This window comes from Melospiza melodia, chromosome 3, assembly GCF_035770615.1.
Source record: "Melospiza melodia melodia isolate bMelMel2 chromosome 3, bMelMel2.pri, whole genome shotgun sequence".
Lineage (NCBI taxonomy): Eukaryota > Metazoa > Chordata > Aves > Passeriformes > Passerellidae > Melospiza > Melospiza melodia.
This window is the reverse complement of record NC_086196.1, coordinates 129,815,015-129,833,343: the sequence shown is the minus strand read 5'-3', so window position 1 is coordinate 129,833,343 and position 18,329 is coordinate 129,815,015. Positions and strand designations below refer to the sequence as shown.

The 18,329-nt window shown below is 40.5% G+C and overlaps 1 protein-coding gene across 1 annotated transcript in view; it reads left to right on the top strand.

The window, feature by feature from the left end:
- Positions 1-735: 735 nt before the first annotated feature.
- Positions 736-18,329, top strand: part of FBXL4 (F-box and leucine rich repeat protein 4) — a 58,271-nt gene continuing 40,677 nt past the window's right edge. Inside the window, exons 1-4 of the mRNA XM_063153052.1 lie at positions 736-788; positions 6,672-6,843; positions 7,437-8,026; positions 16,632-16,977. Of these exons, the coding sequence (XP_063009122.1) occupies positions 7,518-8,026; positions 16,632-16,977 (855 nt within the window). The 5' untranslated portion in view covers positions 736-788; positions 6,672-6,843; positions 7,437-7,517. The remainder of the gene's footprint in view (positions 789-6,671; positions 6,844-7,436; positions 8,027-16,631; positions 16,978-18,329) is intronic.

Below are 18,329 nucleotides of genomic sequence, written 5' to 3'. Positions count from 1 at the left end.
CCAGCAGTGCGCACTCATAGTCCAGAAAACCAATGAGTCCTGGGCTGCATCAAAAGCAGCGTGGCCAGCAGGGTCAGGGAGGTGATTTTCCCCCTCTACTCTGCTCTGGTGAGATCCCACCTGTAGTACTGTGTACAATTATGGTGTGCCCAGCGTAAGGACAACATGAAAGTTTTGAAGCAAGTGCAGACTAGAGCATCTCCCCTATGAATGCTGAGCAAGTTGGGGCTGCTCAGTCTGGAGAAGAGATGGTTTTGTGGAGACCTCATGGCAACCTTCCAGTGTCTGAAGGGGCTGACAGGGAAGCTGCTGGGACTCTGCACCTGTCCTTGTTGTGGTAGTACAAACTGAAAAAGGGGAAATTTATGTTAGACAAGAAGAAGTTCTTAACTGTGAGAACGGTGAGACACTGGAACAGGTTGTTCAGAGAAGCCGTGGATGCCCCATCCCTGGCATTGCTCAAGGCCAGGTTGGATGGAGCTTTGAGCAATCAGTTCTAGTGCTGGGGGTCCCGGCGCATGGCAGTGGGGCTGGGGCTAGATGACCTTTAAGGGCCCTTCTAACCCTGGTCATTCCGGCACTCCCCTGTCCCACGCCAAACCCTCAGCGCCGCTGCCCGCACGGGCCCGCCCCACGCCGGGGCTCGGGCAGGCGCAGCCGCCGGCCCCGCCCCCGCCGCGCCGCTTCCCCCGGTTCCCGCCCCCGCCGCCCTCCGTGCGCGCTGCTTCCGGCGGCGCCCGGCGCGGCGGCGGCTCCGGCGGCCCGGGCAGCTCCGCCCTCCGGACGGGGTAGGGTGGCGGCGGTGGTGGTGCTGCTGCCGGGCGGGCGCGGGGGGGCCGCAGCGCCGGGCCCTGCAGCAGCCCCGGTGCGGGACCGGCCCTGCGCGGCGGGGGCGGGCGGCCGCGGGTGTGCGCTCCCCGTCCGCCCGCCCGCCCAGGGCAGGCTGGCGGGGCCGGGCCGGGCCGGTGCTGCTGTCGGGGAGGGGAGGCGGAAGGCAGAGGCGGCACCGGGCAGTCCCGTCCGCACCTGCCCGCCGCTGTCCCTAGGCCTCGGCGGGAGCTGCCCACCGGGGAAAGGAGCTGTTCCCCCGGGGAAGGGAGCGCGGGCAGCCCAGGAGTGGGAAGGGGTAGGGATGGGATGGAGCAGGGGGGACGGGAGGAACAGTGCCGGGACCAGACAAAGCGGGCAGGGCTGGCACGGGCTGTGCTCCTCTCCCCTGCGGGTCCGCCGCCGCTGCTCGGTCCCTGCGGTGTTCCACACTTACACGGCTTCACAACACGACAGAAAGCAGGATAGGAGCTGAACTAGCGATACTATTTTATTTCATTTTTTAGGTGTGTACTTAGGGGTGCTTCACTTCTTGTGGATTGTTATTTGCTATCAGTGCAGGCTGACAAATGGACATCAGTTGGATGTGAATGGACATGATTAGGACGAGAGAACACAGACTTAAGCTGTGCCAGGGGAGATTTAAGTTTGCCATGAGGAAGAATTTGTCCACCAAAGAGGTGGCTAGACACTGGAATGGGCTGCCCAGGGAGGTGATGGAGTCACTGTCCTTGGAGCTGTTTAAGGAAACACGGCACTTAGTGCAATGGTCTGGGTGACATGGTGCTTTTAGGTCACAGGTTGAACTTGTTGATCTCAGAGGCCTTTTCCAACCCAATTGATTCATCAATTCTGTGACAGTGGCAGGTACCAACTGCATGGCCTAATACCTGTGATCCATGCAGTGAGGAGGCAGCTGACCAACAAGTAAATGCTGTACAGAGTATGCCTGCATGGAGAGGCCGTATAATATCTCAAGAGAAAAGTGAAAAGGCAAATAAGACAAGTGCACACAAATATCTTTTTAAAATGTGTGGGGAATTTAAATTTTTTTTTTTTTTTTTTTTTTTTTTTTACATGAAGGGGAGAGTTTCACCACAGCTGGAAGGGTTGTTGGTGAGAATGAAGTGGCATAATGCTGGTAACTTTAGAGTGTCAATAGAAAAGGCTACATGATGATTTACTCATGTTGAGAAACAATTTCTGTTAAGACACGCCTCCATAAGACACTTTGTATGTGTAATAGGTGTCAAAGGAACTTTTGTCTCCATTGTATCTCTGTGCTGAACCACATCATGAGTCTGGTCCTAGCAGGAGTGCAGTCACTGAAGTAACCAGAAATTCTTGGATTTTGCCTGTTTTGGTGCTCATGAAGACAATGTAAGATTTTAGATAGATAAAATTGCAATATACTGCAATTTTTTTCAAACAGTAGAATTATTAGTTAGAAGTGTGTGTGAAGTGGCTTATTAAGTGCCAGAATATATTATGGGAAGAAATGCAGCAAATGGGGCCTGAGTTTAAAGTCTACTGGTAATAGCTTATTAATTTTTAATTAAGAATAGCTTCTAGTTTCAACAAGTTGAGTGTAGATGTTGGTATAATCTTGGTAATTAACAGCAAGAGATGCTAACCTGTGGTAGAAGTACTCTGTTTTAGACTGTAATGTAAGGATCCAGTATTCCCTCTGTGCATTAGTGTACAAAGATAATTAAGAGATTTCCCATTTACTGTCTTTTGTCTAAGACACACATATTAAATTGCATTAATCTTTCTTCAGAGATCATATGAGCCCTTGTTTTTGTCATTTATACATTCTTTGAAATTTGTCAATGTTGCTGTTTCTTTTATAGTCAGATGAAGGAGAATTGCTCGCTGCTCCCAAATGTGAGATTAGCAAAGCTGGTGTGAACAGGAATTATTACTTCACTGACTTTAAAAATCAAACCTGGTGTATGCATGACTAGCATGTACAACATTTGCTTCTCTTGAAATAGTACAAACTCTTTGCTATCATGTGCTTTTCCAGGGATGGCTCAGGGATAAAATGTGCCATTTTTTTCCCCTAAATCTAGTATCTGTTACTTGTTATGTTTTCACAGAAATCCTTCATTTCACAGCCCTTTGAAATCTCAAGTATTTTTCTGTGTACTTCCCACCTTTTCTCAGCAGTCTGGTTGGTGAATAGCTCTGTACTGTTTCTGCTTGTATAGGATAAAATTGTGGCTATTGAGGAGTTGCATTTGCCAAGCTAACCAAAATGAACAGGTAGAATCATAGAATATTCTGAGGTGGAAGGGAACCATCAGGATCATCGAGTCCAACTTCTGGCCCTGCCCAGGACAGTCCAACAATGACATGACAGCATTGTCCAAATGCTTCTTGAACTCAGACAGGACTGGTGCTGTCGCCGCTTCTCTGGAGAGCCTGCTCCAGTGCCCAGCCATCTTCTGAGTGAAAAACATTCTCCTCGTACCCACCTAAACCTGCCCTGACTCAGCTTCATGCTGTTTTTTCAAGTACAGGAGTCATTAATTGGATGAGTTGCTTCAAAGCTTGAAAATGGATTTGTATACAAAAATTCCCTGTAAAAAGAGGCAAAGTAGACTGAAGAGGTCTAGTGCTTTGGAATGCTTTAACTTAATTAGTGCCTTTTCCCATGAGATCTGTACAGAAGCTGTAAGATGTTTTACTTTCTCTAGGTTTTCTGTGCTTGGAAGAAGGAAATAGTGAATTACAGTCTTAGAAGCCTTTCTGTATGTATAGCATGAAGAAAAGAAGGGTTAGAAAAAGGAGGCTTGCCCATATAATTGAAATAGTTATAAATTACATAATAGTCTGGGTAGGAGATATTGTAAATAACGTGATGGACTCCAATGTATTTTGAAAGAAAATATCGCTTAAAAAAGTTTTATTCCAAGTCTAGTCCAAAGTGGTTTTCTGGAGTTCTGTCTGTTAAAGTAGAGATAACATTTTGGGAGTCCTTTGAGCTGGTCTGGCTTGGGACCTGTGCAGTCTTGCTCCCCCCTCAAGCCAGCACTCACCAAGATGGTTTGGGGACATCAGACTGAAAACTGGTTCTGGTATTTCTTAGCACTATTTCAGTCCATTTAATGGTATTGACAGGAAAAAAAAAAATATATATATAAAAGAAATAAAATATGTAGAAGGCTGCTGCTTGGGAGGAGGCTAAAAAGACACCCTTATAAGAACCCTTTATTAGGCTTTAGTTTTGCATAATTATGCCTGTACAAAAAAAAAAATTAAAAAAAATATATACAGCAGACCAAAGACCCAGCCAGAGATCAGAAGGCATAGTTACATGGGCCTAAGTGGATCTCTTTAAAATAGTCAAGCAATTTGAGGGAAGGGGGAGCTTTTGACATAAACTTTGCATGTACATGAGCTCCAGAGCTGTTTATTGTGATGCTTTGCGTAGACCTGAGTCTGCATTTTTATCTTTTTTTGCAAAGTTAAATCCTGTTAATTAGACATCAGCTTGACTTCTGGTAGTTCCTGAAAAAAAATCTCTTTGTATCATCTGGCCCTACTGATGTGTATTTAATGTAATTCTTTCACTAGCTTATTATCCTTTAACCTCTGGAGCAATTTTTCATTTGTCTTTTTAACGCCGCACAATTCCTAATGGTTCTTTTAAAGTGCCAGAAGAAGAATTCCTATTTGTATTGTAGTCCTAATGGTTATTTAATCCTTCTTTTACAGTGGTTTTGTCTTTCCTGTTATAAGCTACTATATCTGATACTGTTTTTAACTCCTTAATTGTCTCCATTTCTGTTGTTTAGACTAGTAAGTTTACATGAAAGCTTTCAGTTCCTACTTATTTACTTTTGGACCTGTTGACCAATGCCTGCCAAAACTGAAGAAGTTGTGTCAATGTCAAGGATTTCAAATTTTTACTGGTTTTATGAAATTATTAAGCTGCTAGAGGGAGAATGACCCAAATTAACATTATTGCTAATGGAAAATCTTCAGCATGATTTCAGTTATTTCTTCTCTTAGACCTGGCTTAAACTGGCCAGCTGGCTGACATACAGCCCTGAACTGTTGGATGGTTTTGCTGCTCTTGGACAAGCTAAGATAAGGAGCACAGCTGGGTTTTACAGTGCCACAAGAACTGCAGGCTGTGGCCAGAGGAAGGCTGGAGTTTGCAGTGCAGATGTCAGGTTGTGTAGGTTGCATATGTGAGATAAGTGATTCCCACTGATATTCGAGTACCACAGCTGAATGATTCTTAAAATTGAGATCTGTAATGCTGTATTTTTCTTAATCATGAAAATTTCGAGTTTGAAGGTGGTGTATATGCTGATCTAGCCATGATTTCAGGGCTTGATAGCAGAACATTTGTTGAAGTTTAATGTCTGTTGGCATATTCTTTAAATAGATCTTTTTTTTTAAGAGGGAGAAAATCCAGAAGGAGAATGTATTTGTAATCTTTACTTCATCTTACATCAAAGCATCTCTGCTTTGAAAAAATAAAATAATAACTATTTTCAGTTTGGAGTTGTTTCTTTTTTCTTTTTTTTTTTTTTTTTTCCTTTCTTTTAAGGAGGAAAGGTTCAGGGATGTGCTACTTTTTTTTCCCAGTGTCTTTTCTGAAGGGTGGCTTAGGTTGTTTGTGGGAAATGTGACATTATTGGTTCTTGGTGTTTCAGGGCAGCCTGAAGTAAATCTTGCATATTGTTTTATGCATTTCCTTCTGCACTGAGTATCAGGAGTAATTCATGTCCTTGACAGCTACATCAACATGTGAAACTAAACTAAAGGCCAATAATAGTAGAAGCAAGAAAGTGAGAATTGAGCACTTCATTAGTAAACTTTCTTTCTGTCCTGCGTCAAATGGGCAAATAGTGCAGCCTGTCCTTATCTGTTACCACAAGTGCCTTCTTGCTGGAAATGTTCACTCCAAAGAGAGCTGTTTGTACATCTCTGTGTGTTTGTGAGTATGGGAACTAGCAACTGACCTAAAAAACACACTGTAGATCTGTGTAGAGACTTTAAAAAGCTTCCATTTGTTTAGTCATTTACCCTACTCTAAACGTATGCTCCCAAAAATGCTACAGTAGGGTCTCACTTGTACCCACTGCAGACAGTAAATACATGGCGTGTCTGCCTGGCAGTGTGAGGCATCGTGTTTGTTGTTACTTGAGGTGTCTTCTGCAATAGAAGGGTCACATCTGTTGGTTCAGAGATTACCACAGTGTGTATCCTGTGGTAAACTAAGCGGCAACTCCCGCAGGGGCTGTTGAAGAAACATTTATTCTATTTTGAGACATGCTTAGTCATCCCTGCTTGGCCTCTAACGGGTTACAGGCATTGCTCCTTATTCTCTCTTAGTAAAGCTGATGGACAAGTTAATGAGAAGGCCAGTTTGTGAGAAAGTTTGTGAACTCATAGCCTGAGTGTGTTGGGTAGTGCCAGTGGAAATTGGAGAATACACGGCACATTTTGTTGTGTGTTGGTAAAACTCACAGTTTACATCACGCAGGTATGGAGCAGCTGCTCAATATGGGACAAGCATATGTAAGAGGATCCTTATTAGTAGGGAATATGATACAGCCCTCCTGTGTCCTGTAGAGAACATTCAGCTATAAATGCTTCTTCACTGTTGTAAACAGAAAACCTTAGTAAAGTAGCTTACCTCTAATTTAGCCTTTTCTAATTGCTAAACCTGCTTATTTGATTGTGTTGGTGTCATCTGTGTAAAACACATCGATATTCTTAATTAAGAGTATATTCTGTGTTGGGTTTTTAAAGTATGCAGATCTAGTACATTTTGTGTTTAACTGAATTGCTACTTTAATGAAAATATTTTCTCTTGTCAGAATTAAAATGCTTTCTATGGGGACTTCTGCTTCTGATGCCAGGACTCTTTTGAAGACCTCATTTGTTGCATGGTTTAAAGGAAGATGATGTTGTTAGTGAATTCTGAGCATCCTTTGGGAGGCTGATGACCCTTCTGTTGTTGCTGTGTGCTGTCATGGACAGCTTCAAATGGTAAAGGCAGTATTTTTGTGACTCTTCTTTCAGATTAGTGCTCTGATAGAGGAAGCAGTGGGTTAAGTTTAGATTAACAGCCCAAAAGCTCCTTCTTTTCACTCTTAAGGCCATTTACTCTTCTTTTAAGAAAGTAAAACCATTCACAGTGGTTTTAAGAAGCTGTGTCTTCACAATGGGAAGGTGTATCTTCAGATATGCTTTCACAGTTGTTTACAGCATGGGCCAAATTTCATTTCTTACTTGAGTTCATTTCCCTGAGTCACTGGAATTTTTTTTTTCTTGTAATAAATCCCTAAAGATAATGCTTATTTTGACCATTAGTTTTTTTGTTGCTTGAGGGCTGGTTTTGGCTGATATTTCTTCATATCTTCTCTTTTTTTTAAACAAAAAATGAATGTCAAGTAAGGTAAAAAGTAAATGGGAAGCCACACTTAGTAGCTTCCAACTAAACAATTGTCTTACAATAAAATACAATAATTTATTAATATTTTAGTAGCAGTACTTTGTTTAAGACGATATTCAAAACGGCACAGTTTGCTTTCTAAGAATTCTGTGTCTACTCACTGTGTTTATTCATTCTGTTTTATCAGCTCTTTTCCAAAACACCACAGGCAGTTAATGCAACTTACAAAGGACTCCTGACTTTTTGCATCTTCCTAAGACCTCTCTAGATGCCACCAGTGTTTCCCATGCTAACAGTCCTGAGCATGTTTTACTACATGTGCCTTCGGCGCCGGGCGAGGACAGCGACGAGAGGAGAGATGAACAGTCGGAGGGCCATTGAATCCAACACCCGCGCCTTGCCCATCAACGTTGAGATAGTTCAGTATGCCAAAGAAGTGCTGGATTTCAGCTCTCACTATGGCAGTGAGAACAGCATGTCCTATACCATGTGGAATTTAGCAGGGATTCCCAACGTGTACCCTAGTTCTGGTGACTTTACCCAGACTGCGGTCTTTCGAACTTACGGCACCTGGTGGGATCGCTGCCCGAGCGCCCGGCTGCCTTTCAAGAGGACTCCATCCACCTTCTGTAGCCAGGACTATGTGGAACTTGCTTTTGAAGAACCAGTTTATCCCACTGCAGTGCACATTCTGGAAACCTATCATCCTGGAGCTGTAGTCAGGATTTTGGCATGCTCTGCAAATCCTTACTCACAAAATCCACCAGCTGAAGTAAGGTAATTTTTTTCTTCTTGATGCTTTCCTGTAAAATGTTAAGTGGTACAAATAGGACTGTTTAGTGAACTTTGCTTCCTAATATTTATCAGCTTTTAAAAATTTTCTTTATTTCTTCATGTTTTTAAAACTGTGGTGTTCTTGTTTTGATAGCAGCTTCAGAGATGTAGACTTTTTTTGGAATTAATGCATGTCCTAATATCAACTTTAATTTGTGTAATGATAGTTTTGATGTTGGAATTTTTATGGGCAATAATTACTACATCTGTATAAAACACTACTTCTGTAGTGGTAGGTCTGAGCTCTTCCTTCAGTAGCAAGAGGAAATTGTGTAAAAGAGGTTGAGGAGTCATGGCTGCTGTAACATCCTGCTTCAAGTAGCCATGGACTCTTTCTTCTCTGCATGCTTTAGACTGAATGTATAGTATAATTAGGCACTGTAACTATTCATATGGAAATGAAGCTGAAACCAGAAGCACAGAACAGTCAGACAAAAGGTGATACCATTTGTCTGATCTTTATTTTTGGTCTGGTCAAAGGGTGGTGAGCTCAACTTGTTTTTATACTCACTTCATCTAAAAGAAGCAGATTTGATCCTGTTGTTTTTCCTTATGTTAGGAAGTCTTGATGAAATTCCAGTTGCAGGATATCAGGGGTGTGGTAATCTGGGGAATGGTAAGATAGTAAAGAAAAACATTGTGTGTGAGGTGAGAAGCTCTTAGTGAGGAGGTGAGGAAATAGGAATGGAAGGAGCAAGTGAACAGGTCAAACCATGTAGTGGGGAAAAACATTGGGAAAAGCTGTCAGTATGTGCAATTGAAGTATTCCTTATCAAAAAGAGATTAAATAATACCAAAGATATAAAGGAAGGGAGAGCTGATAGAAGGAATACTTAACAAAATGTGTCCTGTAAAGATTACTATGCCAGCAAATACGATATTATTATGAAACACACACTTTGGTGGTATAAGTAGTGCTAATGTGGATGTTGGGTGATTTTTTTACTGACTTACCTTTTACAGATGCCACTAAAAAGTATATTTTTAGGTCTAACTTATTATCCCTTGCTTTCTAATACTGGGCCATTGATGATCATTCAAAAACCCTTGGAAAATCAGGTGTCATGGTTTATATTCAAAATTCCCAGTTAATATATTTTGTATGCTTCTGTCATCTGCTGTGGCTAAGTGAAGTTGCTTGTTTTACAGATCTAATGAGAATATGATATGTTGTATAGCTCTAAAGTAAACATCTGAATTCAAGGAACAGTGATAGGTCAAAGTAATAATAATAGGCCACCTAACTTTAGAAGTATGAGTGCTTTTGGCACTGTAATACAGAACTTATTTACAGAATGGTATGTGGTGAAGGCAGCTTTAGACTTTCAAATTCAGAACCTAATGTGAAATGACTTCTGGGCAATTACTCTGTGAACTTCCATTTTACTTTTTTGTTTTGTGATGTAGATCTTATTTCTTTATGGTGAAGCACAGATTGGAGGAAAGCTCAAAAATAGTTAATTGAAGGACCTGTTTAATTCGGTACACAAAACAAGAGATATAGAAAATTGCACAGAGAGCTAAAGGGAGATGGAAGTGAAAATACTAATATAAAACTTTGGGGTAACTTTGGGGTATGGGCTTTATGACTTCTCTTGAGGTGTGGTCAGAGTGAGAGCTCAAATGCTCTTCTTCAAAATGAAAGATAAAGTTTCTGTAGGATTTTGCTTTTTAATTTGTAGGCAAGAATGCCCCCTGTCCTGCCTGCATAGGTTAACATTTCTGGTTGGAAAAAGGTTGTCTCAGGCATGCTTGGAAGGAGTAGTCTGTGCTGCCTCTTCAATAATTGTTAGTCTTGATGCTAGAGAAGTGTTAGAGGGATGCTTTTTTTCTGTTTGCTTACCTTTGCTCTGCAGGATTTGTGTGTTTGGAGCTGAGCATTTGGTTTGTCTCTTTTTTTCTAAAGAAGGCCATGTCTTATGTTTGGTGTCATGAAGGGAAGATGAAGGAGCCCTTTCTCCACATCAGGGACACAATATTTTTTCTCTGTTCATTTGCTCACCTTTGTAAGAGGAATCTGAAGAGTTGCAAGAGCGCAGTCTGTTTTCTGCTTCTGTTCTTGATCTCTTGTTTTTACCTCCAAAAATTCTCTGAAATATCAACTAAGAATTCTTTTTTTTTGAAGATGGAATGCTGCTGTAATCTCAGGTGATTCCTTGTTTGACTGATGTTTTGGTCTTGAAGCATTGCCATACTATTTTCTTCTGTTAAAAAAGGCCATGACCTACTTACTCAAAAGGCACTTAGAACCTTGTTTTCCTCTTCTGACTATTTTGATACTTTGTTTTTTGATACTTGGGTTATTACCAATGAAACTTTTGTGTGCTGCTTTGTTTTATCAGCTGACACTGTACATGTTTTTGAACACCAGTGTGGAAAGGGCAGGTCATTAGGAAAGTTCTCTTTCACCAGCTCCTACTTGATATACAAAGAAGGCCAAACTGTCAGTGAAGTCAAAACTTTGCTGAGTACAAAAGCTTCGAGGCTGCAAGTCTCTTTATGAGGAGCTAGTGTATCACAGCTCTTGCTCAAGAGAATTTTACATATTTTTGTTAAAAAATGGCTAACACCTGCATACTTGGCCAATGTATTACTCACTTTATGCTTCAGTTGCATGAAAGAACAGCTCTTCAGATGTTCAGAACATGCTCTTTGGTCATGTTCCTTTCTTGCTGGTGCACTGAGCACTGCTGTTGCAGCTTTGTATGATGCTGTCTCAGGTGAGCTTTATTCAGTGTCTTTGGAGGTGGGGTCACATCTTCATGGGATGGGAATAAGCATTTACTTCTCAGAGGGTTTGCAATTGTTTCCAGGTAATCCTCATGCTTAGAACATGACAGTTTGGCTTTTTTTTTCATTATGGTTTAACTGGCATCCAGCAGCTGGAGGATTCTCTGTCCTCTCCTATCTTTCACTGCCTCAAACACAAAAGGCATTACATCACTTTTCTCTACATAAAACAATTTTTAAAAATTATCAATGTCAGAGGAACTGCTGTTCTAACACATGGAAACCTTTTGTGCTTTTCATTTGTGCCTCTCCTATCTTGATTGGTGAGAAGTGTAGGTAATTCCTTAAACTATACTAACATTCCATGTACAGATTTGTTATGTGAATTAACCAAGTGCAGAAAACCCAAGAAAAAAATAATAGTCTGAGATTAGGGACATGTTGTAACATAAAGTCTCAATTTTATGTGGTGAAGAAATCAATCCCTATTTTTGATTGTGTTGTGTTGTGATTATTTTACTAGTGTGGCCCTGGGACTTTGTACAGTAGTGCACATTCTGTGTTTGTAGGGTTTGGTGACAATGCTGAGTTGTCACCAAGCTTCAGCCAGTGGAAGAGGCAGAGCTCTACACTCACGTGGTGGGGACAAATGCAGCATAAGCTGAACCCAACCAAGAGTGTTTTCTTTGTTTTTCATAGTGTATTAGATTGATGGGTAAATTATAGCTAGCCTCTATCATGAGAAAAATGGGGTTTTTTTCCTCCTTTTTTACTCAGAAGGCTTGCTGTTGATGGTTTCCTAGTGGATTCTTCAGTGTTAGCCCTTTTGATACATTTTGATAATCTTAATAGTTAGTTGTTGTGAGTCTTTGTGTAAATGGGAAAGACAAAAATAATTGTTTCAGAACTTTTTCAACTTTTTCTTTTATAAAAATAACTTAGGTTTTTAAGTTTGTAATATGAAACAAAAAAGTGGTCCCTATTCTCCTGTTGTGGTCTTCTAAAATTTGATTTGACTGTTGTTTTTCTGTCATATATGTGTTATACTGTACAGTCATGTTCTTTTATAAAAGCTCAAAATCAGAGATTCCTAACAAGTCTGGAATCTGTGGCTGTACTTGGGGTAATATTTCATAGCATATGTCCTTCCTACAATGCAGTGATTGCTTCTTCAATAATTAGAGATTATCTTGTGATTATTTTTTTCTTGTTTGCTACAGATAAGGTGTGACAGTAGGTTTTTTCTCACAGATGAGATACCATAATCATTTGTCTGGGACCACTTCCATTCTGCCTTGTGTATTCCTGTTGTTTATTTTCTATTTAATTTGTTTAATTTCATGTCATTTCGAATTTTACTAGAAAATTGAGCATGGCTCAGTATTTCCAAGCTTAACTGTGTTTGCTGTATGCAAAGTTTGTTTCTGAAAGTCTTGAAGCCTGTAGAGACAGAAGCTGCTACAAACCAGAGCAGCAAGCTAATGAAGATGGACAAAAAAAAAAGGCTCCTTCTCCTTCCAGTGGGAAATTTATTGTATTTAAGCAGCCTGGACAGGGATCAAAATGTTTTATGGAACCTCTTTCTCTGCCTCCCCCTCCCCCTTTAAAAAAAGGGAGTGAAACCAGAAAGGCAGTGTACTGAATGTAAAATATCATGTAGAGAGTGGCATTCAGATGGTTCTTTCACTGAGAATCTCAGATGAAAACACCCAAAACTCTGCTGATACCATCAACACATTAGAGTGTGATAAGGAACCTTCGGGCCTGTATCTCACCTATGTGTAACACACAAGTTCTGGACATTTGCATCCGTACTTAAAACTTGTTTTGACATCTTCAGGCAAACAGCTTTTTCTTGTTTCGATGCCTGTCATAGAAAAATGAATTCTGAGTTCATGGAATACAGTCATTTTTGAGAAGCTCCTAAAAAGCTCATGTAGACAGAGCAGTTACTTGAAGTACCTTTTGCTGTTTTAAGTGTCCTGACCATGCTTGGAGTCCTGTCTGCTGTCTCTGGTATTTCAGAATTGAACTCTTGGTAGAAATGAAAATTTGCTTTGTATTTTCTCATAATAATTAGACTGCTTTGAACTCTGCTTATCAGCCTAATCTGAATGATTCTTAAATTGTGCTCATGATCTTCCCAGACTCCCCTGCCTTTTGTGTTTATGAGCTCACAGCTGAGGTCAGGGGTACACTTTCTAGGTTGGTTTAAAACAGTGTGCTGAAGCATCCCTGGTATGTTTGCAGGCAGGAGATGTTTTCTCCTAGGTAATCTACAGATTTCTGCTGTGCAGTTGCTTGGCTAAGAGCAGCATGTGATTATAATTGTTGCGCAAGTTGCATTTTCATCAAAGGAGTGGTTATATTCTCTGAGATTCCTCGTGTTCTCCTTGTTCATCTATCTGGAACTCTCCCTTCTATTGGCTTTTAACTCAGCTATTAGTTTTTAACTTTAGCTCAGCTATTAGTTTCTTGAGGCATTTACTGGATTGCTTGTAGTGCTTTTTTAACTTTCTACACCTATCTCGATTTGACAATACAAGAAACCTCAGCAACTGCAAGCAAAGGTTAATCTTGTACTGCAGGAGAGAAATCTGATTACTTTTCCTAGAAGACCCCTTTTCAAAGACTCTCTCTTATTACATATATTTCTTCAGAAGTAACCAGGTCTGCTCAGGCATCATCTTAACCATTAAAAACCTTCCCAACAACATTAGGTCAACAAAAAATTAGTCAAGCTTTAAATCTATGCTATCATTTGACACAGACCTTCCAAGTATGATTCTCAGCCTAGAAATCGCTAGACAGTATTTTTCTTCATGGTAAAGGAAGAAGGATGGAATTTTTTTTTTTCTTAACCACATAGATGTATGGAGTCTTTAGTATCAGAGAAAATTGAGTTCCTGTCTGTCTCCATGGGACAGAGAAAAATATAATGGGAAAAGTGAGTCTATGGCTGAATGGGGAAACTCACTTAATGTCCTCCTTTTCTTCAGTTACTAGAGAAAATACAGATGTTGCTGACTCTTGTTCAGGCTTTGCCTGGCACTCCTTGCTGGAAACACTGAGGCTTTCTAGCACAGTGGTTTCTGATGAAACCTAATCAAAGCATTCTCAGTGTGACATCTTTGATCAGCTGTTACTGAATATCTGCAAGACTGGAGGACAATGTACTATCTCAATTCATTTGATTCTGCTTGATTTTTGAGAGCTGCTTAATTAACTCAGGGTGTGGGGCAGGCAGAAATCCTTTGACTTCTTTAAAGGTATTTATTGGGATTCAGTTTCTCTTTGTTTTGGGTTAAATAGCTTATTGAACATTGTAAGCTTGAAACAGATGCAGGTGACCTTCCTAGGGAAACTGATTGTGATACATATCCTCAAACCAGGACTGACTGTCAAAATGCTTTTCTTATGAAAGATTTTTAGGTGGATTATCCTAAGAAAAGAATGTTCCAGAACAGAAGAATGAAATTCTTTCTGAAGCCTCTTGGAAATTCAGACTTTTTTGATCCCCATGTGAATTCTTCACTCCCATTCTGATTATGTGCAGTCTGTTTAAGTGTCACAGTGGTGATCCCAGAGGAAGAGATCACTTCCATTTGTAGTAATGGGGTAAGAGCATGGGAAGGATTTACCATGCCTACACATGGGAAAGATTTGCCAGCCCTGACTCAGAGCAGCTGCTATTGCCTGCTCTTGTTTGTGGTGCCAGCAAGGCAGAGAGCATCATCAAATCAACCTGATAAACTTGAGTTTTTCCAGATAAACAAGAGCTAACTTCTTTGAAGTTAGATTGGTGGGCTGTTGATGAGAAGTAAACAGGATGACAAGGACAGTGGAAAATTGTCACTGGTTTTATTGTTCATCAGCATTTGGTATGCAATATGGAGCTTCACAAGATTGTGAAATCATGCTACGTGTCTTCCATTTTCTCTAGTTTATTACAAAGACTGGAAACTAGCTACTGCCTGCTGGAGCTGGTTATTGCACTGCAATTTGATGAGCCCAGATCTTCAGATACATTATTTTTTTTAAGAGCTCTGCTGCTGCTAGATAATCCTCTCTCCAGGGTCCAAAAGGAGAAGTCAATAACAGACACATTCTGCTAGAAGTTGATGGTCCAATGTGTGTTAGATTAGTGAAAAAATAGCCTTTGAGTTTCCCCAAGGATACTTTGAGTGGGTACATGGAAGTGTCTAAGCAAAATGTCAGATGGTGGTCTGGGTGTGTTCAAGGAAGGTCATGTGCCTTGCCAGCACTGAGTATTTGCTTAGAGAATCGACCTGTGTGAGAGGATGTGACAGTGGGACCACACCTGTTCCTTTGCCGTGAATAGACATTCATTTTGTAAATTAGTGAAATCTTTTCTTAATACTATGTCTCTCTTATGAAAACTCTTAATTTTAGGGTAGAGCTGTCCACTCTCCTGTGTTAGTACTTTGATGTACCAGATGCTCAAAACTCTTTACGTTTGGTTTTAGTTCATTTCGGTTTTGGGGTTGTTGTCCTTTGGACATAAGAGTTCTGCAAGTCTCTCATTCTATTATAAGGTACTTGGAGAGCAGCATGATGTAGGATAGGAAAATTTATCTGTGCATACCTGAAAATGTTCATTGTGAAATGGAAGTTATGGCCAATGTGGATTAATTTTCTTGATTTTCCCTTTTTCCTTTTTTTTTTTTTTCCAAATATCAAACTTCTTAACCTTACTTATGCTGTGTGCAGTGTTTTAATGAAAATCCCTGCATTTTTTTCACTTTCTGTTATGATGGAAAAAGTTAAAGCATTTGTTTCTGTGTAAGTTCAAAGTAGTGGTGTCTGGTAGGGGAAGCCAAGATGCTGAGGTACTGGGGAGCCAGTACTGAAGTAAGAACTCTATCTAGAGTGCTTCTGAGATTCATGTAATAGGACAAGAAGTCTGAGAGAAATCCTTGAAGTTGGGGCTTGGGAGTGCTGAAGATCCAAGCAATGTAAGACTTGGTTCCTCCAGGTTACTCAGTTGGCAGCAGGTTTCCCTGTCACTTGGTGGAGGAGATCTGGGGTCTGTGTATTGAAGTAAGGTATGTACCATGCTATGTGTGGTAGTTCTTTTGAACTTCTTTTGTCTCTCACTGGACCAAAGAGGGGAAAGGCTTTCCAGTCAGCAGTTTAAAAATGCTGGCATCTTTTGCAAAGGACTCTTTCAAAAATGACTTGAAGTTTCTACTTTCTTTGCTAATATGTCACTGAATTACTCATAAAAGGAACATTTTGCTTGCCTAGGCAGATAAGCACAGTAAAATTTAAATTTTTTTACTAATTTGTAATACTGTAATTTGGACAGGTTTGATATTAAATAGTCTGAGTGGTGGGGATCTTTTTCTTTTATTTTGTAGGAAATAAGAGGTCAGATGACTCTCTTTGGGTTACAGGCAAGAGTGTTGCTTTTGTACTTACACTGACATGCCATCATTGTGAAGACATCAGCAATCCATTTGTTTCATTACCTTACCTGTGAGTTGCTAGATAAACTTGGTCACAGATAACACTAACACAAGTGACTGACTGTGACTCTATAGCTTGTTTTGTTATTCAGTGGAGAAAATATGCTAAGGTCATGAATTAGTGTGAGTTTACCAGGAATTAAATTCATCCATAGGGTATTTATCAAATCTTGGGAAAATGTAAGTATCATAAATCATTTTTCAGCCTTTTTCTTGCTTGTTAAATACTTCTGACAGATGATGTTGCCCTCTTACTGTGCTCAGGAATTGCTTTAGTAACTTGATTTTAATTCCTGTACTGTATGTGTGTTTGTTTTTTTTTTTCCCAGATGGGAAATACTTTGGTCTGAGGCACCTACAAAGGTGAATGGTCCTCAGGCTCGGCAGTTCACACCTTGTATCAAGCAGATAAACTTCCCCACAAACTTGATCCGACTGGAGGTGAACAGCTCCCTTCTGGACTATTACACTGAATTGGATGCAGTGGTACTACATGGTGTGAAAGAGAGGCCTGTGCTTTCACTTAAGACTTCCATGATTGATATGAATGATATAGATGAAGATGAGGATGAAGAAAAATTTGCCTGTGGAATGGATGCCCTTAATAAACAGTTCAGCATTGTTACCCTCAGGGAATGGCCAACTAATGGATATTTTGATAAGCTGCCTTATGAGGTAAGAAAAGCATGTTTACCCTCAATCATTGTCTTGATTGTTAAGGGTGCAAATGTGCTTTACAGAGTATTGGTCAGGATTGTTGTTTTTTCCCAGTTCCTTGCATTCCTTGTGAATCTCCTGCATTTACTGTATAGGTATGCCTGAGTTCTGTAAGTCTGTCTGCTTCCATGGGTGGATGTTAAGTATTTTCATAGTTACTGCACTCTTACTTCTCAAGGATCTTTGCACTCACACAGTTTTTACACCAGATACTGTAGCCTTGAATTTCCAGCTCTTGAACTTAAAAGCTTTTAGCAGTTTTCCAGTAGGTTTTTAGTCCTCGTGCTTGACAAAGAAAATAGAAGAGATATGAAAAGATTCAGTCAACATCTGGAAGTGGAAAGAGTTTGCAATAGGCTAAAAGTTCTTTTTCCTGTTTTCTCTCTCTTACAAAACTTAGAGAGCTTTGTTCTTGAAAGTGCCATAATATTTTAATATTATTATTAAATGAGCTTTTCCCATCCAGCTAAGTTTTGAATTGTGGTGCAGGTAAAATATGTTATAGCTGAACTTCAACACACTGTCTTCTTTTTATGCTTGCTACTTTTTATTCTGTCATTAACACAGAAAACAGTTGTGAACAAACTCCTTTCAGCTCCCCTGGCAGAGCAATGGTTGCTCAGAGTGTGTCGATGAGTATTTTCTTACCTCTGATTTCCAGTATAATGAAATTGTGGAGTATGATTGCTGAATACCATGTGCAGGCCAGGCAATTCTCAGGGGGGTACAGCTGTTTATGAAGGCTGGTACCCTGAATTGAGAGATGAAACAATTATCATCACCTCTCCTGAAATGAACTGTTGGCACATGGTGGAAAGGAGCCTTTACTTGCTGGTCAGACTCGGGCAGAGGCAGGATTGTTCCTGCTGCAGTCTGGCAGAGCAGCAGCTGTTCCTTCATTCAGTGGTAGCTCAGCAAATGCTCAGAGAGCTTGTGGCTTGAACCAGACTCGCTTTTGAAAGGGAGGGTGAGGTGTGCTGCCATGGATTGGAGGGTGCTTGCAGAAATGCCTCATCTAATCAAATAGTATTTCAGTCTTAGCACATCTTTTGACTCTAAGTACCCCAGTCTGACAAATGAAGGCCGTGCTTGGGTGACCATCCACCCTAGTGGCCTGCAGAAGTTTGCTGTGCTTGTAAAGAGAAGAGAATGTAACAACTCTTACTGTCTTCTCTTGAAACTTCTCTTGAAACCAAGCCTCTTGAGTTTGGTTTGAGGTTCTTTTTTTTTTGTTGATGCAGTGGAATAATAAATAAGGAAACTAATTTTATCATGAGTTAGCTCTTGTAGTGTTTGGTTGTTTGTTTTTT